This window comes from Octopus bimaculoides, chromosome 11 (genome assembly GCF_046866305.1).
Source record: "Octopus bimaculoides isolate indiv1 chromosome 11, ASM4686630v1, whole genome shotgun sequence".
Classification (NCBI taxonomy): domain Eukaryota; kingdom Metazoa; phylum Mollusca; class Cephalopoda; order Octopoda; family Octopodidae; genus Octopus; species Octopus bimaculoides.
The window spans coordinates 42,469,170-42,490,992 of record NC_142938.1 but is presented as its reverse complement, the minus strand read 5'-3'; the positions used below and the strand labels follow the sequence as shown (position 1 = coordinate 42,490,992).

Here is a 21,823-nt window from a genome sequence, read left to right as displayed (position 1 = left end):
ATAGTAATGAAACGTGTAATCTACTTACTATAACTTTAGATGTATATCCACTGTTGATTGCAATGGTATGTATCAAAATATTGCTTATTGCTGGATTTATATCATTAAAATTTGGTGTTTGTTTATAGTGTATGCCTGAGGAAGATAAATATATACAAGTTTTAAACTACATATATAAACATACTTTCAATTAAGTCATAGAAATGAAAATCAGTTTTAAAAGATATTAACCCTTTTGATACAGTATTTTTGTTGAAACAAACTTGTATTTCAATTAATTTTGAAAATAATAATTTAGTAAAATAGCTATCATTATTAAGCTGGTGTTTGGAATATAAATGTATATAAGAAATTTTGATGGAAGGTTTTAATTTATTTTCTTCAAAACAGTAAGTTTTTATCATAGCAACTAGGGACAGTCTCAGATGGATTGGTATCAAAAGGGCAAATGCATAGTGAAAACGACACAATGTTTAAATGAGATGGCCAGGTGGATAGAGTAAAGGACTATCTGCTCAAAGTGTAAGAGTTCAAACTCTTTGTTGGTATTTTGTGGCGTTTTTTGGCAAGAACTCTTTATTTTACATTGCTTCAGCTCACCCAGTTGTTAGGGATTGGTATCAATTTGTCATTTATAACTGGGATAATTTATGATCATAAACTGATACAAACAATTGACTTTATTGACATCTGAAATATTTATCCTGTGCAGTGCTCAATATTTAGACACTCTAACAGTATTTGCTTACATGCTTTATCTGAAATAATTTTTTAATTGTGCCAGAGGCCAGCTCTCTAGACTCAAGCACATGTTAATGATGAATCTGAAATGAAGAATATGTTAGGAACTGACTATCAGAGAGGAAGTTTTCTTTGAAGTTAAAATCAGAGTTATCAAACACAAAATGACAAACTTCCAACAAAAACTCCAGCAAGAATGCAACTTAGTATCCAGAAGTTCTGACCAATACTTTCGAAAAAAGCTAACCTGGATGAAATGACAAATAGAAAATTACAGCACAGAACAGTTTAGAACAGAAGATAAAGTAGATGGTAAGGTGGTAGGTATTTTAATGAAAGATGAACCTAAACAAAATGAGGTGGTAGAAAGGGTGGAAATATATGGTAGAGTACCACTGGATCCAAAGTTAAAGTTGTAAAGCTTTCCCCAAAGTTTGCTTTATACAATAAGGTCAAGGACATATCTATCTTATCTGATACAGAAGTATGTTTTATTAGGATGAGCTGAAAATTATATTATGACAGTAAACACTGTAACAATAGATAACAATAAGTTTGATATTAACTCCCATACCCTTTCACTTTTTTTGACAAACAAATCCTTTGAAAGGATTTGCTCAGTCAGCTTACCTTTCAAGAAAAGAATCTGAATGTTATCTTATATCAAAGCTACTAGAGAGACAAGATCCAGTAAAATTTAAGTTTATAATATTAGAATGTTAAAAAGTCTCATTGGCTTGAGATCAGTGTTAAAAAGAGTCTGACTAATCTAAGAAAACAGAACTAAAGAAATTGCATATTTCCCTACAGATAAGACAAGATGTCTTTTGACATTCTGTTGAATAATGTCAGCAGCATGGTATCATACATTAAAGATATGAATGAGGGGGCCATAGTCCTAAACACTTGCATAGGATTGTGGTGCAACAGTTTACAGGCAGGAAAATGAATGGCTAATAATCTCCAAGCAAATGGTACTCTTATATGTCTTATACAGACACCAGTAAATATATGTGATAAAACAGAAGACCCCCTCAGCAGAATCAATGATGGTAATCTTAAATACGACCTCACTCACTATGTTATAAGCTGTATGGATGTAGTTATGTAATTTCATTGTATCCATCCACTGGTAGAGAATTTACCACTGCAAAATGTGTGGAACTGATTAGTGATAGTTAGATGGTGTTCCATAATGCAGTAAAGAATACCAACTAAACATAACCTGGTGAATTCCTGTTCCACTTGACCTAAGAAAGGTAGACACCTATTCTTATCATCTTTGCTTTTAAAAAGCTATTGAGTGAATATAGATGTTCACAGTATTAGAACCACAGTTGTACATGCAGCAGGTATTCAGTCTTTAAACTGTCTTAAAGAGCCATATATTTAGCTTTGACATGAAACTTTATAAACAAATAAAGGATGGTTGGAGTTGGATACATCGCCTATCTTGTTTATGGTGTGGTATAATGGGCAATTTAAACAGAAAATAGCTAAATAGTAAGTATAACCAAGCGTTGTACTCTGAGTTTGTGGATGATATTAACCTTGTTGTCAAAATGATTCCTCACACTGATGACATGAATGAAGATGAGTACAATAAAGATGAGTTTGTGGATGATATTAACCTTGTTGTCAAAATGATTCCTCACACTGATGACATGAATGAAGATGAGTACAATAAAGAGCTAAGCAAATTCTATCCATGGTAGCATTAAAGTAACAATTGACTATCCCATTTAGGCACCCAAATAGGCATTTACCAGACACTGAATGACGGATAAAAAATGGTACTATAAACAGTACATATAGAAAAGAAAAATTTAAAAATGAGTGAATTTTAATTCTATTTTAACTATACTGTTATAATGTAGAGCTTTTCTAAGCTCTCCAGGACTTTCAAGAGTTGGTGCTTAGTGGTTTTAAGATGTAAATCAGAAGAGGCTTAAATATTGCCAGATGATCTTGTACATATTTTCTAGCTACTGAGTAGAAACAGAATGAAATGTTTGCAGCAGATGTAAAATTTCTGATTTGTAAGAAATCCAGTACCTTATCCACTCAGTCATCTCAACAGAAATTTTAATTAGTAACTTCATATTAACTCAAACAGTAGCTGTTCTCTTAATAAAACCTCTAGACACTTACATCCAATGTAACTCTGTACAACTGTCATTCTATTCGTGGTCAATGTTCCAGTTTTGTCAGAGCATATAGCAGTAGCGTTTCCCATTGTTTCACATGCGTCTAAATGACGGACTAAATTATTGTCAAACATCATTTTCTAAAAAAAAATAAGATTATAAAACATTATAAAAAAAAGTAAATAATTTCCATTGTAATTAAATAACTTTTATATTCACTAATTAACTAGAATCATTTCAGAAAACATGACAAATAATTTTTGTACTTTCTATTAAAGTCATTAATTTAAAAGATATTTAATAACATTTAATATACGATACAAATAAGGTAACATAATAATTTCAAATTTTGGCACCGGACCAGCAATTTTTAGGAGAGGAATAAGTCAGTTACATTGATCCCCGTGTTCAGCTGGTACTTAATTCATCAACTCCAAAAAGATGAAAGGCAAAGTTGACCTCGGCAGAATTTGAACTCAGAATGTAAAGATGGATGAAATGCCATTAAGCATTTTGTCTGACATGCTAATGATTCTGCTAGCTCAATGCCTTACTAATAAGGTAACATAATATCATATAAAAATAAGAGAATGTATGACTTTTACTAATGACAAAGCTAAATTAAGAACTCCCTGTAAAACTTACCCGAACGGAGTAAGCCAGAGCTAAAGTGACTGCCAGAGGTAAACCCTCTGGAACTGCAACAACTAGAACTGTAACACCTATGATAAAGTATTTAACAAAGAGCTCTAGATATATTGTAGTCTTGTCACTACTCCAAACTTCTTTCTTTACTGCAAACTCGTGGATACAGAATTTCATGACGAGAATAACAACAGTCAAAACAGCAATTGCTGTGCCTGTAAAAAAAAATAAAATAAAAGACATTACATTTTTAGCAGTTATCTTTAAGAAGGATATAAAATTTACATTTATTTAGTGGTTAGCTTTAAAAATATTGTATTCTTGGAAGTAAATGAATAAAAAACATTGACATTAAATTTTGTAAGTCTTGCTAAATATCACACAGATAAAGAAAATAGCTTTATAAAATTGTAACTTACCTGCATATCCAATTTGGATTGCTAATCTAGTGAGTTTTGATTGTAACACAGATTTTTCTTTCCGCATAACTTTTTTAGCTTTTTCTTCTTCCTTCTTTTCAACACATTCTATTTTCTCCTCTTTCTGGTTTTCAAGAGTTTTCTTATGGCTTCCTGCCTTATGTTCATTGGTGTTTAAGACATTATTGGAATTGCCTGTAGCAATGTTACTAGGAACTGAATCTGAATCTGAAAATGTAAGATGAAACAAGGTATTATTGCTAACTGATACATGAGAGAGGTGTGGAAAGGATGTAAGGTATCTTGAGAATAACATTTTCAGTTCTAACTCAGACAGCATTTATTTTCTTTATATTGTGTACTTGTATTATTTAATCACTTTGTTTCAGTTTACATTCTAGTAGATTAAAAACAACAATTCTCCAGTTCGCTCTCTCTTTATACATATAAATGGAGGATATTTCAAAAGAAAACAAGATTTAAACACAAATGTAAAACAAATTTTCTACACAATCAGTTTATTCAATATTTAATCTCTACAGACTATTCTCTTTATCCAACAAATACTTAAAATCAGTTTTATTCAGTATTAATGAATAAAACCGACTTTAAGTCTTGATACTGTGAAGTATTTTAATTAAAAAAAAAAAATCACATGAGTTATGTGCAAATTCAATTCAGTTGGCTCAAGAATAAAACTATTTATTGATAAACAATGATATATCAAAGGCTAAAGTATAATTGGCACTGAAAAGATTAATATTGATATAAAATTTTTTGAGTTTTCTAAAACACTGCAAATTTTTGACAATAACTAGCATTGATAACTCTCTCAAAAACGTTAAATTGGTATAAAAGGTTTGTCATATTTATCAAAGTTGAAAATAAAATTACACATTTTGAAGTAATTTTTATTAATCACAATAGACATAATTAGTTTTAATACTCTCTTTTTATCAAGAAAGAATCTTAGAATAAGTTGATGAAGTATCAGATGATTTGGTTGATAGCTGCTCATTTGGAGAACATTTATTGCTGCAAGAAATGATCAATGGTCAAGTAAATTGGATAAGTTAACATTCATGAGTTTATAATCCAAGGAATATGGACAAACACTTGATTCTTGTGATTTTTCTTGTGCTGTGTATCTTTGGTTATCTTACAGAAGCACATTTTTTTTTTATCACAATATAAAATCCAGTTCAAAAATGATTCACTAACTTTATGCATGTAAAAGTAACACAAAATTTTCTTTGCACAATTTTTTCTTATTCTTGCTACTCATTAGACTATCAATCTATTCAATGGTTTAACTGTTTCAGATTGAAAGGACATCTGATCTTGGATTGAGAGACACTATGTTGTTTAACTTATCTTTCAAGTAGCTTTATTAGTATCTGCTTCAATCATAGTTTTTGGCATCCCTGTTACCAAGAATTCTAGAGTGATTTCTGACAGATGTTCCATTGATGTCTAGATATTACAATATTGTACTGAATGGTAAGTTTTGAGGTAATGGATCTCATCCGTCACCAGTATCATATTTATAACAAATTGTTGTTCAGTTTCAACACATATAGCTTAAGACAGCAAATTTGTTTACAGGAAAGGACTGCTGTTTTAATGCAGCAAAAAAAGTTAAATGGCTGGCAAGGAAAATGGAAAAAGAAATGATGGTGAAATGCTTTTAATCAATAAACAAAGAAAAAATTTCTTGTACCAACCCTGAACTTTGACAAGCATGAAAACCTTTTACCATGACCAATTAAAATCAAATTCTTAACTGTATGTAATACAACTGAGTAATAGTTATATAATACTAACATGTTCATTAGTTTCATCAAACCTTGAACATAAGATTTTGTTACTTTTTAAACAATCGAAGAGAGAGATACAATGATTTTCTAAGCACATGTTGGTAGGAGATAAAAGTTTCATACAAGTACATAGATATATTTTTTTAATTTCTTAAAATCAAGTTTCAGAACATATCAGTTTTAAATGTAATTAATTTTTACATAACTTTAATGATTTGTGTAATAGATTTTGTAGAAGCATTTGAATTCAACAATAACAGTCCAAAACTGAAAAGAGGGGTCGAGGGGAACAAATGCAATAAAACATACAAAAACAATCCATGTGCACAAAGCATAAGAAAAAATATCACCATAGAAAGTGAGTAATTAAATGAAAAGCAAGCCATAGACAATTACACTAAGCTAATTTGACCTACTCTAAATCTTATTTGCTTTCATCACAGTTGTTGAAGTCTGTTGAAGTTTACTCACGTCATAACATTGATAATCCAAAGTTCATGGTCTGTCCTTGTGACTTTTGTATTTGGAAATGTAATAATTTGAAAATTTACTTTGGCCAGTGTATTGGTTGTTCCACTTGAACATAAATTCCATAGAAAGCCACATTGGTTTAAATAGCAACGCAACATAAAAACTACTTAGCATCACAGAATGCTACACTGTCATATCAAAGTAGCAAGCAAAAAAGAGTTGTCTGAATTTCATAATAGCTGCTTGCACTAGGAGTCAAGCTTTATTTGGCACAGAAATTTGAGTCTGATTTCATCACTCCTTTACTGGGATTCATTTGATAGACTTGCTGTCAACAGTTACATATATTTCAAGAATTTAATATTAGGTATGTTCTTGAATCGAACTGACCCAAATAACGATTAATATATATATCAATATATCACAACCAACTTGGTAAGTTTTTCAGGCAGTGACTACATTTTATTTCTTAGTAAAAATAACAACTGCCAAACATTCAGCAATTTTTCTGTGACAACTAAAAGCTGTAGTGTCTCAATAACTTTCATGAGTTTATAGGTTTTAAATCTTAAAAAAAGCTATTTGCATTTAAAATATCAAAACATTCAAATCAAAACATTATCAAGATTATAACAAACATTTTTGATGGACATTGAAATGATTCAAATGAAGAAAGCACAATAGTTTAAACATATGTCTCACTTTATTCAACTAATAATTGTTGAATAAAATTGTTGCAAATAGCAAAGCAAGCAGAAGACTAGAACTAATTTTTCACTCTGAAAGCCATATTTTTCATTTACAAACAGACTATATAAATCAAATTAACAGCTAAAACTTCAAAGTTCAAAATCCTCAGTTGTCAGAATTCTTTGAAAAGAAATCAGTTTTGAAGCAGCAAATTTAATACATTCTACATATACTGCCGGGTTTATAAGTCCTACAGACCAAATCTAGGATCTAAAAAAGTAAAACAATCTTTGAAATGTACACACAATTTGACTTAATTTTGGAATATATCTGATATATAACATATCTAAAAACATTGCTAGTAAGTCATCTTTTATGCACTTGACATTGTATGCAACACTTTGGTAATAATGTTTTTTTTCAGTTTGAATTCCAAATGTGCCTGTTGACAAGTAGAAAGCAAATGTGTTGTCAAGGATTAAATCAACTTGAGTATACAGATGGAATAACTTAGCAGACCATCAACTCATGGGTTATTGGGTTATAAATGAGTTCATATCAATCGCACTATGATCCTAGACAGAAGAATTATAAACACCTCACTTCAACTGGTTACTGTGCTTAATGGTACAAATCTAAGAATGTCACATTTAAAAAGGTTGGTTTCTAATGAAAGAAGGAATTCTTCTAGAATCCAGAATTAAGGAGAAATCCTTTTTATTACTTTATAAAACACTTATAAAATGTTAAATGTGAATTAAAAGAAATACAAAAAAGTAGTAAAAATGCACCAGGAAAGAAAAACAAAACGGGCCAAACTATTTCAATGTTGAAAACTTGTGTGGTATATTGTAGAAGCTAAGAATCTATTATGTTTTAAATTTGGTCTTATACACTTAGGTGAAATCCAAATCATACAAAGAAAGTCTAATCAGACAAAATGAAAAAGTAAATAAGTATATAAGAAAATATAACTAATATATTAAAAGCAATTGATGAAGAAGTGGGTTTAATTAGAGTAAGTTGTATGTAAAAAGAAAAAAGGTTAAAATTCATTGATATTTCTATTTCATTTATTTAGCTGTGAAAATTTGAAATATATATATCGGTACAGGTGCAAAGAAGATGGTATGATTAAGAAATTCACTTTGCAATCAAATGGGACTGGATTTTATCTTATTGCACGACACCTTGGGTATCTTCAGCTATAGCCTCAAATCAATCCATAGAAATGTGAGTGGAATTTAGAAGTTGGAAGCTGTGCATCCTGTCTATCTGTGTCTCTTTTTCTCTTACACACACATATTACTTGTGGAGATTGGAAGGAGGGTCAGCAATTGATACTCTACAAAACTGAAATCAGACCCACAATGCAGTATTGCTCCTACATGCGGGCTGATACTCCAGTTGTACACATGTATATCCTGGATTGCATCCAAAGATATACCATTCACCTAACAGACACACTGCAGCTTCTGTCCCCCTGGCACACCATCTATTCTCACTGCCTTTCTTCATCTATTATAATGGCCTCTGTTTCTTAAAGTTGGCAGGTCTTGTACCTTCACCATTTCAGGCCTTCTAAGAATGCCAAGATTTGAACTGTTCCAAGTTGATACTTGGACAAAGGACATGAGCAAGGAAGAGCAGAGGGTCAATGTTCTGGGTAGGAAAGATTGGGCATAGTGGTTTAGGTGGAGCCAGTGAAATTCAATGAAACAAGAGAAATGAGAAAAGCAGGTTGGGAGTGCCTGAGTGGAGAAGGTACAAGACCTGCTAACTTTAAGAAACAGAGGCCATTATAATAGATGAAGAAAGGCAGTGAGAATAGATGGTGTGCCAGTGGGAGCTGCAGTGTGTCTGTTAGGTGAGTGGTATATCTTTGGATACAATCCAGGATATCCGTGCATGCAACAGGACTATCAGCCTACATGTAGGAGCAATACTACATTGTGGATCCGATTTCAGTTTTGTAGAGTATCAACAATTGCTGGAAACTGAAATAGTTTCTAATCTTGAAGAGAAGGGCTAGTCCTTTAGATGTAGTCCTATGATGTTAAGGACATGCTTTTACTAGGAGAGACTTGCCATACTAGTAAGGCATAAAATTTGGGTAGCTGTGCAGGATTCTAGTAGAGAACTGCTTGTGTGTGTGTGTGGGGGGGGGGGTGCTGTGTTTTCTTGATTTGAGTAGTACTTGCTGATGTAAGAGATAAGATTGGTATAACTCCATTGGAGAATGCTTTCAAGGTCATCATTTATAGATCAGCACAGGTAAGCCATGTGCTGTCTGGGTCATGATGGGATGATGTGTAGTTGGGAAAGGTTAGTGAGGCATGACGGATCATGTCATCTCATAAAAGTAGGTATTGTTAGACATGAGAATAGGGGGCAAAACAGAACCCTGTGGCATATCAAAGCTCATGAAGAGTAAGATAGAAAAGCTCCATCAGCACACACAGTATTGGAACAAACTGATAGGCAGTTATAGAACCAGGAGATTAGATATGTATGGAACCTGTAAGTGAAAAGTTTAGATGAGGAATCTATATGCAAGATGCAGTCAATAGTTTTTCTCAAGGCATGTACTTACTTTCACTGAACTTTTATCAGGAGATCCATATTGGTAGTCATTGAGGAGAGAGAGGAAGATTTAAAGTGTTCAAGAATGTTAATGTTAATGGGTGTTTTATTTACAGCAGATGTGTCAGAAATGAGTGCAATATATGAATGTGTACACACACAATGGATTTCTACACACTTTCTCTCAATCAAATGCCCAAGGTGGCATGCAGTGAAACTAAACTCCAAACCATGTGGTTACAAAGCAAACTTCTAACCACACAGCCACATACACATATGCATTCACACACACATTCATATATCTATCTATCTATATATATATATATATAAATATATATATATATATACCTGTACACGCACACATATAAACATATCTGTAGACTGCCTCCAGCTTGCAGCTGTTAATAGCAATGGTAGGAGAGTGCTTAACGCCTTGGCCCAGTACTTTGTTTTGTTCAGACCAGCAAAAAGAAAAAGAAAACCTATGGAAAACCTAATACCAGGACAAGACTTGGGGACAGCAACTTCAAATGCAATCACTGCAGCCAAGACTGTCACTCATGTGTGGGTCTCTATAATCACAGTAGACATTGCTCTACAAATAAGGGTGAAGCAAATCTTTCCAGCATCATAGATCCATGGTCTTTCAAGACTAAGGGAAGTTGCTATATTCTTTCTCTCTCATTTATATTAGTCAGTTCATTTGTCTTTTTTTGTTGAAATTCATGGTTGTGGTATGTACTCTCTCTTCATTTCTTCTATCAATGGGAACATTAATGGCATTCTACAGTCTAGCGGAATCAGAATTTAATGATTTCAAAGGGAATCTAATACAGAACAAAGACAATAGAAGGGTTGATACAAACATTATAAGAGGGTGGGTGGGTGTGAAAGTGGTATCAGCAACAACACTATAGCAAACCAATGATGAACTCATTTGTGATGCAGGACTCAGTTATGTCAGAAGCTCCCAAAACTAACACCCTGGTGGCAGACCAAGTGGGAGTGGCAAGGGATATGTCATCATCATGCCAACTCAAGAACGGCAAAGACATACTCAACATTTCATATTCCAAATGCAGTTGTCTGACTACACAAAAATGATAGAATCAGGGTGTATAGAGGAGTGAAGAAAAGATTGGAAGGCAACATCAAAAATTATGTGGATGGAGCATGTCCCCTAAACTGCAATAAGTTCTGGGACAGAGTAGGTGGAGATCATCATGATCATCATCATTTAACATTGATGCTCCATGCTGGTATGAGTTGGACAATTTGACAGGATCTGATGTATCCAAGAACTGCATCAAGCTCCAATGTCTGCTTTGGCATTGTTTCTATGGCTGGATGCCCTTCCTAATGGCAACCACTTTACAATGTGGAGTAGGTGCTTTTTTGTGCTATCTGTACTATTGTAGTCACAATGCAGTTTACAGGAGTGTGGGCCCTGGGAGTGGTGGTGGAGAGTCAGCTTCATGCCAGGGGATGAAAGAGTTAATATAAGAAGGATGGGGGCAGAGAGAAAGAGAAAATGATCAGTAAGAGCTACAAGAGATAGATATAGGGAAGGAGGTGCCCAAATGGCCCTGCAAGGCACAAGTTGGGTAGAAGTGTGTAGGTGAATGGTCAGTTTACAAGATAGTATGGGAAGCTGAATGAGGGGATGGGGGCAGACTGCCAAAACGGGTAGGGTTGAAGGGTGAATGAACAAGAACAATGAGCTGGGGAAAATAGAGGGATGCGGAAGAGAATGTGTATAGGTGGGGGTTGAATGGCAGGAGTAGTAAGATGATACAGTTCCCAGGAGGGAGGTGACATGGTTGGATAGTCTGTAGGAGCTGAGGTGGGGCAGGGGAAAGGTCATTGTAACATGGGTGGAAAGCATGAAACATAGCACTTTCAGAACTTAGTTTTGCTGAGAAAAAACCTTTTCAAAAACCTTATATCACCAAAGATCCAAGACCTTAGTCATCTCTTCTTCCAGATTCAAGTTCCTGAAGTTAGCCATCACCACTTCATCTCTTGAGTCCACCTCTTCTGCAAATTCTTTAAAAAGCTATCCTCATTCATACACATCACATGTCCAAACATATACATATATACATCACACCAGAGTCTTCTTTTTTGAAAACAACACTTGATTCCTCTTTTGCCTAGTTTTTTTTTTTGCTCCAGACAAGATAATCAAGATAAAAATGTGGTATGATAACAGGAAGTTTGTTAATATTATGTTTGTTGATGTGATGTCCAAGAATGAATTAATTAGAATATTTAACTGTAATATCAAGGTTGTCAAAAAGTAGATTCATTAAATCTGTTATCTGTAAGTGTTATTTATCCCTTTGACAATGACATCAAAGTAACTGTGTAGTACGTACCACAAATCCACATATCAATCACAAGTTAAAAACACTGTATATCAGATAAGGTGTCTGGAAGGAGCATGTGCAAATCTAAGAGTTTTAAAGTTTCAGGGAGTACTGGAATAGCTATGTTGAAAAGAGACCTCTTTTTTTTCTAACAACATGCACTTGATTACCATAATGGCTCCATAAACTTAAATTAGATATCATACCCATGCCTCTGATACTATACTAAGGCAAGTCACAGAATTTGTCTGCATATGCATAGCCTCAACTGCAAAAACTGCACACCTCATGTGAAAAGTGCTCAATTTTCCATCTTTTTGCTTCTCTGTAACCTTTTATTTACTATTACTTTTTTTTATCCACTCTTTATCCATCATCATCATTTTGTCATTATTATTATGTTATTTTTAGTACCTGTACCAATTTTTAGTATTTAGTCTTTCATCTGCTTATTTAATTAGCAACAATTTTCATCTATAAAATTTTTGTTATTTAGTTAAATTTAAAGGATTTACTATATTTGTCACTAAAAGTGCCACAATACCACTTTTGCTACTACTGCTGTTGCTATCACTCTCATCTTATACTGTTTGTATCAACTCTTCTTCCTATTATGTTTGTTCTGTTGTCTTGGATTGATAAATTCTCTTCTCTGAAATTATCAAACTCTGATTCTGCTAGATTGTACAATGCCATCAGCCCCCCCCCCCCCATGAATTTCAATAAAAAACCAAATGAACTGACCTACACCGAGCACCAGGTGATGGTAACCAGAATGACTGTTTAAAACCTACCAATGGCTACATATATTGATCAATAGCCTTGTCTCAGACCAGTTGCAGTGAAACTGTGTCAGTAGTCAGGTTGCAGATACTGAGAAGAAAATTTTGACATAAATAATTGAAGTTAACATCTTTTAAATCGCTAACAAATGTCTTCAATGCTGTAATTGCTTTAGTTATAACACATGGTCTCAGACCAAATCACTTGTTAGACAACTCGTATATATCTATATACATACACACACATTTCATCATGCTAAACTGTTAACCCCAGCACATTTTTCTCTGTCTTTTCTTTCTCTTTCCCTTTCTGTCAAACTTTAAAGACTTTTCCTTCTTCCCAAGCATCAAACTAATACACCTGCTTGTTCTTTCACCTGTCTTTGTCTTGTTTTCTGTACATATCATCTATATATTTAACACACACACACACATATATATATATATATACATACATATATGCACACACACACATCTCTCTCTAAACACATATGTATGTATATATGTATGTAAACTGAACTTCATCAAGCCTACATCTCCTTATATCTCCCTTCTAGGACTGGCATCTCTTTATTATTCACATCACACTTTTTTCCTGAGTTACTGTTATTACCACCCATCATCTCACAACCTTTCCTTACAGCTCTTGGATGCTCTCTAGCTTTTCCTTTTTCTTGCTGCACCTATCTACTGTTTCCTCACTTAGCTTTCTCTCCTCCTTCTTTTGCACTGCCTCTTCCTCTATAATGCTTCTGTAGTATTAACACACTGCTCTTCTTCCTGCTTGTATGGTACTCTCAAGTGTCTACTTCTCACCCATCTCCCTCTACCATTTTTCTCTCACAACACTCAACACACCTTCTCATCTCCCCACCCATTGGCACAATTTACCACATATCTCTTTTATTCAATTATTCATGCAGGATTCCTTTCCCACTTAGTCTATTTCTCCCTGTTCCTTCCTTTACTCACAGGTTATAATGTCAAATAGCCTAACACAACTCATCTTCTCACCTTTCAACTCTACATCCACCTTTTCTCAACCCTGTCACTAATCCTTTCCCCTTTCCCTTGTTCCCTGCCATAGTTCCCCAGCCTTCCCTCTTACATGCCATTCCTTCAGCCCTTCACCTAGGATCATTGTCTACTCTCTCTTCTGTTCTCCCACAGTTATAGGGGCTATTTTGGAGCCTAAACATTGCAACATGAGAAAAACACTCAGTACACTCTGCAAAGTGGTTGGCATTAGGAAGGGGATCCATTTGTAGAATCCATGCCAAAGCAAACACTGAAACATTATACAGTCCTCTCACCCATTGGGTCCTGTCAAACTGTGTAGCCTATGTTATTATGGAAGCTGAATGGTAAATAATGATCATTACACACACACACACACATCATGGCCCATGGCTTAGTGGTTAGGGTATTTGGTCCATAATCATAAGGTCAGTACATTGTCAGTACATCTGGTTCATGATCATAAGACAGTATGTTGTATCCTTGAGACAATTTATTTCACCTTGCTACAGCTAGCAAAAAACGAGCTGTATCTGTAATTCAAAGGGCCAGTCTTGTCACTTTCTTTGTCATACTGAATCTTTTGAGAACTACATTAAGGGCATGCATGTCTGTGGAGTGCTCAATCGCTTGCATGTTAATTTCATGAGCAGACTGTTCTATTCATTATCAACTGGAACACTTGTTGACATAAGCAAGAGAACCAGGCCATATATACATATATATGCATGTATGTCACACATGAAATACACACACACATATCTATAAATACACACACGCACTACACATATATTTGCAGAGTAATGTATGGATTTATAGAACTGTGTGGCTATCACAGAAAGCTTCTCTAACAGACCACATAATAAATCCAATACAGAGTTCCTTGCAGCTGAAATCCAGAAGATCTGATCAATGAAATTATTTCATGAGGAGTATATAAGTCATAAAATGTCAGGATGTATGAGAGGTACTATTTTTATTTAACCACTTGACATCTTTAGCATTACAGCCATTTCACAGCCTTTTTCATGTAATAATAATTTCAGCGTATAATAAATTGTGTTTACATGTCTGCATTAATATGCATGTTACACATTATACATCTATATGAACCTTAATTTCAATCATATTTTCTAATTAATTTGAAACAACACCTTTGTTATCACTGACCATGCCAAGCTAATGTTATCCAATCTCGATCATTCATAGATTGTATATATAAAGAGAAAATTTTGTATGTATACATACAGTTGATGTTCTGGTGATCTGATGAGCTAGCTTTCTCTACTTAATGATTCGTGAATGTACAATTGTATTGTATAATGCATAGCATGCATATTAGTGCAGACATATAAACATAATTTATTATACACGGAAATTATTATTACATGAAGGTTGTGAAACAGCTGTAATCCTATGCATGTCAAGTGGTTAAATATATTCACCTCTCATATGTCCTGACATTTTATGGTTTATATATATATATATATATATATATATATATATATATATATATTGAAAAATTGAGGTTGAGAAGAAGCTTATACCTTTGGGGTGGTACCACAGGACGACCACTGTCCAATAAGTGAAATCAAGAAAACTATATGCAAGGCATACAAGAAATGCTAATATTTTCATGTGATGAATGCATATCACACACACACACTAGAAAATAATACTTTGGTTGAGAAAAGTTTTGATTCTATTCTCTGAAATATGGAAAGGAAAAAATTTTTAATATTTGACTTTTTAAAGACTACTTAGAAAGCAACTGTCTTCACATTGGCATTTTGCCAATCTGCATGCATGAACAGGCACACAACACCAACAGCTCTTCAATAAAACTGATTTTTGTTTAACAAAAATAAAAATGTATAATATACACATATGTATATGTATGTGCATATTGATGTTACTGATGAATACAGAACATGTATTCACTCAAACAATTTACTGTACATCAAACTGTACCAGATGGTGAGATATTACCTAATAAATAAAAGTAGAAGTTTGGAGAAATAGCCAACATGTTGAACATACAGATACACACAAGGAATAGATTTTTTTTTCCTTTCAATAAAATACACAAAGCTTAAATCTGTGGAGATGCCATTCTTCATCTCTTGTCTCTGTTGAAAGCAATGTACAAAAGCAACTACAGTCTCAGAGAAATAAGCAAAGACATGTTTAGAATATAATGGCAAAGATTTATACAAGATAGAATTTAAAAAGAAAAGAGATCCTTAAATATTGCAAAAACATATTATTGGAGAACAATTTCTATTTAATTTAAAACTTTTGAAAATGTATGGAATTTTAGATAATTTCTCTATTAAATAATGTCTCCTGCATAAGTAATATTTTCTTCAGAAAGCATTGCATTCCTCATTGTATGATACTGAAATGAGCAAAATTTAATCTGTAATTCTTAAAAGCTATTCTTAAAACTGCCTGATTTTCCAGTACCATTAAGTATAGGGTAGGTTTCAAAGTTGACAATTGCATGATGGAAACAATGACAGAAAGTGACTCAATGGTTAGGTGCTAGAGTAGAACATAATTCACTGAGGACTCAAAAACTTACAGTCCCAAATTGAAATCCTACTGAAGTTACTACTCTGCCTGTACCATCATCTGTGGTAAAATTTTTCTAGCATAAAACTATCAATAAAACCAATCCATAATTAGACATACTGTCTTTGGGGGTTGTCCCAACAGAAGATTGGTCTCAGTGATAATAATTGTTTCACCAGAGCTCATTGGGTAAAAAACAAAACAAAATCAAAACTGAAACATCAAATAAGAAGCTTAGACATTTTATCCTTATACTTTAGAGGATAATCAATGTAATTTCTATTAATCAAGGGTTGAAGATTTCAGCAGTTGTTAGTTCAAATATTTTTCATTTCGTTTCAAAAAAACAAAAACAAAAAAAAACATCTTTATTCACAACTACGCAGATTAAATGCTGAGTAACTTTAATTTGAAATGACAGTAGATATGTATATATTATTTTTAGCCTATTGTATTTAAGAAACTATCAATAACTTTCTATAAAAGGGCAATAAAAAGAAAGAAATGATAATGAAGCGTGTAAAATTTATTCAGGGCGCATATATGCAAAAAACTGAGTTAATTTCTTTTGTTTAATAGTATGCATGCATGCATACTAACGTGCAAATATCTATGTGTGTAGAAGTTGTCAACACATTGAAATAAAACAGCACATGTATTATTCATAGTTCTGGATTGCTGCAATTTAGGTGGCATTAGAATAAACACAGACATAAATGTGTAAACAGATTGAAAAGGATTTGTTTCAAACATTGAAGCTTAGTTAGATCTGTTTATAGAGCAAGACCTACATTCAGAAGTTTCTATTTTAGCTGACCTTGGAAGAGCAGAGGATAATTGACTAGGGCAGATTTCAGAAGTAACATACTTCTGAGTGGTAAGATCTAAGCAACTAATAAATTGTAACTGAAAGAAAAACTAAGACATTGAACAAAACAACATTTGAACTGAGAAAGCACAACAAGTCAAGGAGAAATGAAGAAATTATTCCACATTATCAATAAGCTACACAATAACAATCACAAAGTCTGTGGCAGAGGACTGAGAGTACGGTAAAGTAGGTGCTTTCCAGGAAGTTAGAAATAGCAGTAAGAAAGAAGATGAAGGCCAACAAAGATAGGGCTCAGCAAGTTTAATATGTTGAAACAGTAGAAATCGCTTACAGCTTGATTTATTAAGCCATGCCTTAGAGACATGGGAAGCTTTCTTTCCTGAGTCCGCAGTATTCACTTTATTATTATCTGAAATTCAAATGGTGAAATACCACCAATGATTAAACAGATGGCAACACATATATGTGCAAGTAGGCTAAGAGCACCTCAGTTAAATACTAAATTATGAAGCTTCAACAAACTATTTACAAATAGGAGAAACTGAAAGTTTCTGATATATTTACTTCTTTGCAAAAAATGCAATCACAAATGGAGCTGAAAGAATATGTTATAAAACATTAAACAAAGTTTACTGAAATATTAGAAAGTTTTCCAAATCTATTGAATAAAAGTGGAGGAAAACTTTTGTGTTATTCTTATAATAATTATGAGTAAGTGTCATATTCTATTTCTAATTAGTATATTTATGATATCTAAACTTGAAAGAAAAACTTCTTTTTTTGGAAATTAAAATTAAAAAAAGTAACTTGTATAAAATTGTTATGCATCTACTTAGATTTTCTTCTAAGTATAAAACTGAATTTTTTTTTGTGTGTTTGTGGGGGGTACTTTTAGAATTAACAAACTATTTTAATTGTAATTTTATGATAGAGCCTGAACAACTGAGTTTGATTTAGAAGAATAGACACCAAAACTAGAACATGATAAATTGTTTTTATATAGACCATTCCTCAAAATTGATTTCACTGAATTAATAACAAGTGAAATTAGACTAACAAGCCAGGCTTATATCATTGCACTTTCACAGCTTCCTACCTAAAAATAGCCTCCAAATAACGCAACAAAAGGGGGAGAGGGGAGTGAAGTATACCTGTAGAACAGGAAAATGAAAGTACATTTGGACAAACGCTGAAAAAGGAACATAAAAGACATACGACAAAACAAAACAAAATATACATATACACATAAAACTAAAGCCATACGACAGAATTGTCAATGGAAAAACTAAAACCAACCAAAAATTATCATGTTTACATCTGATTTGACATGTTTGGACAAAATAAAAAAAAATGTTTCTAAATTTAAAACAGAAGGCACTGGTTTTAAATTAAGTAAGCTAAACCTTTGGGGATTAGATTTGTAAAAATAAAAAAGCTGCCTAGTGTGTTGTTTATGAATACAATAAAAAAGTATGTATTTTAAAATATTATATAAGTCTTAACATAAAATAATAAAAAAATATACACTGTAATGAGGAAAGAAAGTAACTTAGACCACAAAAAAAAAAAAAAAGGAAAAATGTTTAGTATATAATGAAATTTGTGTTTAATACTCACAGATAAAAAATGATGACATACAAATGTAAATTCATGCTCAAATAAAACAAAAATATATTAAAAATTTTTGGTGAACACAAAAAAGTGGGAAAAAAAACAGAAGTTGCAAACTAAGAGAAGTGTTGACGGGATTAGTGTTTAAGAATCCAGAATGTCTTTGTTTAAAAGGGTATCTTGTAAAGGAAGGGTTATATCAGTACAGGAAGGTAAGGAAAAACTGGTGGTAGAGAAAAACAAAGTGAAGATAAAGAAATGAAAGCAAGAACACAAAATAAAGTGAGATGTTAAAATGGAGTATTATCTGAAATTGTTCTTTAACAACAACTATTGGTTTTAGGACTATCCTGTATAGAAGCTAAGTGAGCATCAGAAAACCATTGCCACCAAAGTAGTGTGTTATAGCTAGTGTTGGCCACAGTGTCTTAATATCGGAATTACTTGAGGACATAAATGTGGTATCATGCAATGAAGCTCAGAAGTCAAGGAATGGGTCAGGAAGCAACAGGGTGCAGGACACGATTAATGAATGATAAAGGGCAATAACAGTTGTTTAGTTTAGAACAAGGATATCAGATTATGCATTGAAGGAGAAGAGCAAGAGAAAGGGATTGAGTGAGAGATAGTAGATTCAGTTTGAAAAGAAACACCATAATCTGGCCCAAGCATGCCCAAAAACAAAAATTCAAAATACACATACCAATATTCCCCTCTGGCTCATTAGCAAGCACTAATAAAAACAGAAAGAACAAATTGATATTAACTTAAGACGTAAAGCTGTAGAGTGATTAACCAACAAAATCATGAAAAAAATAGTAAGCTGCTGTAGATTATAAAAAGAAATGTAGAAATTATAAATAAAATATGGAGAATGGTGTGTACACAATTGTTCTTATTAATTCTGGTGCATAAAATGCAGTAAAATCTTGGTAAACGTTACTCATATCAAATACTGTTTACAGTTGCAGTTGTTTGGATGGAAGGCAATTTATATATTTTTTATACAAGTTTTGTAAACAAATAGCATCAAGATTTTTCTGCAAATTGTATCAACAATATAAATATTTACAAATAAATGTGTACACACTGACAAAAATAAAAAGTAATAAACTGAAATGTTTATCAGTACTAGCAACATGGGGCAATACAATGCCTTCACATCCTAAAAAGAAAAGTAAAAAAAAAAACAAAAAATACAAACAAAAATAAAAAAAATGAAAATACACCAGTATCAACAACACGCCACTTTGGTTTATCATTAGAACTGCTCAGTCACGAATTGATATATAGTTAACTGACCATAATGTAGAAAAGGCTGTCTTATTATTTTCACCATTGGATTATGTATATAGTTGATTGAAGAGCTATTAGATAATACATTAAATGGAATAAAGATTTGTGTTTTGTGTAGAACTGAAATTAAATATCAAATCTTAAAGGTTGTATTAAAAAATATAAATATAAAAACTTAATAATTTGGTTGCTTAAAACAACTATCACTAAAGATTAAAGTTTACAAACTGATCATTACTAATGAAAGCATGGATCGAATTCCAAGTAGTAAGTATGGAATAAATTGGATGAGGTGCATGTAAATGAGAATGTAATGATTTTTTGCAATAGGAAACATTTATTTGTGTGCTTATGAAATGATGATTGTGCACTAATATTAACTCAACATATGGATTTGTGCATTGCATGCACAGATGGTATGTGAAGCAGATAGAGACAAACTTGGCAGCAATAGTGCATGTTGTTCTCTGCAACTGAAACTGGTGTATAGTTCACAAAATTATGTATACACACACACATATATATATATATATATATATATACACATGATATTATGTATATATGTGTGAGAGAGAGCAAAGAAAAATATGCACTATATAACATTCATGAAAGAAATATATTTTGATAAAAGTGGATGTGACAATATGAAATCATGTTTGCAATGCATTAACTTCATGATGATGAATGTAATGCATTATATACATATGTGTGTGTGTGTACATATACCTACACACACACACAAAATCATAGCACTCAATGAAGTCATGATGTCTAATCACTAAAGGACCATTATCATAAAATTATACTTATACTCAATAACACCGTTACTAAATTATTTTGAAATAACATTAATAAAAATTTCACATGCATCATGAAGATCTAAATTCTTTGAAGAAATTGCATAGAGGCAATTGAGGGCAAAATTGATTACGTAAGTATAAACAGGTTCAGTAAGTTTGGACAAATCTTAAGATGATGAGCTTATCCAGTAGAGTGGTTTGTAATGTGAACAATAGTAATATAACCAACAGAGTCTATGATAATCATCAAATAAAGACCACGTCAGTTGAGCAATGTTACCTAAGAGATTTAAGAATATGTCCAGAATTGTTAATATGCCAAAATCCATGTAATTGAGGAAATGTACGTATACACATATATATACACACAGAAATATATATAAAGGTTCAAGTTCCAACAGATATTTAGAAAATTAAGAAAACTTATTGTTTTCTCTTACAATAAGATAAAATACTGTCTCTGTATATCTTAACTGGCTTACTGACCATAGCAAATATCAACATTGTTATATATATTAATGATTTTTCTTATATTTCTGTTGAACAATCTTTTGTGTAAATAATTTTAAAAAAAATGATTTATCAAAATAACTTTTTGGAATATAATTTAACAAAATTTTCATGGAAGGTTTTAATTTAGGTAACTTTAAACTAGGAAGTTTGTATCATAGAATCAAGGGTGGGTTGATATCAAAAGGGTAAAATATCAGCAGTGACAATATATTTTCATGTCAAAAAGCTAGTCAAATGGGAGCTGTGAATACGTAAATTTGGAGTTTTCAGTCACTGAATACTGTTAAAGATTTATCATTCTGCTTGTCAGGAAAATTAAATTTAGCAAAAACATTTGCCATCCAAGTGAAAGCTACTTTTTTTATTTAATATGAATTCACCAACAATATATTTTAAATGAAAATATTATATTGTGTAACAGCAGGTTGTTAGGTAAGAGTTTTAAGTAGCTGAAATAAACTCCACAATGCAGTTCTGTCAGTATGACTTCTAAAATCTTTTAGCGAACTATTATAC

The 21,823-nt window shown here is 32.5% G+C and overlaps 1 protein-coding gene across 1 annotated transcript in view; it reads right to left on the bottom strand.

The window, feature by feature from the left end:
• Positions 1-21,823, bottom strand: part of LOC106883701 (plasma membrane calcium-transporting ATPase 4) — a 291,531-nt gene that overhangs the window by 17,171 nt on the left and 252,537 nt on the right. The window contains exons 9-14 of the mRNA XM_089360610.1: positions 19,402-19,431; positions 17,419-17,496; positions 3,953-4,180; positions 3,534-3,748; positions 2,893-3,028; positions 29-135 (exon numbers count right to left, since the gene is read on the bottom strand). Coding sequence (XP_089216736.1) covers positions 29-135; positions 2,893-3,028; positions 3,534-3,748; positions 3,953-4,180; positions 17,419-17,496; positions 19,402-19,431 — 794 coding nt within the window. The remainder of the gene's footprint in view (positions 1-28; positions 136-2,892; positions 3,029-3,533; positions 3,749-3,952; positions 4,181-17,418; positions 17,497-19,401; positions 19,432-21,823) is intronic.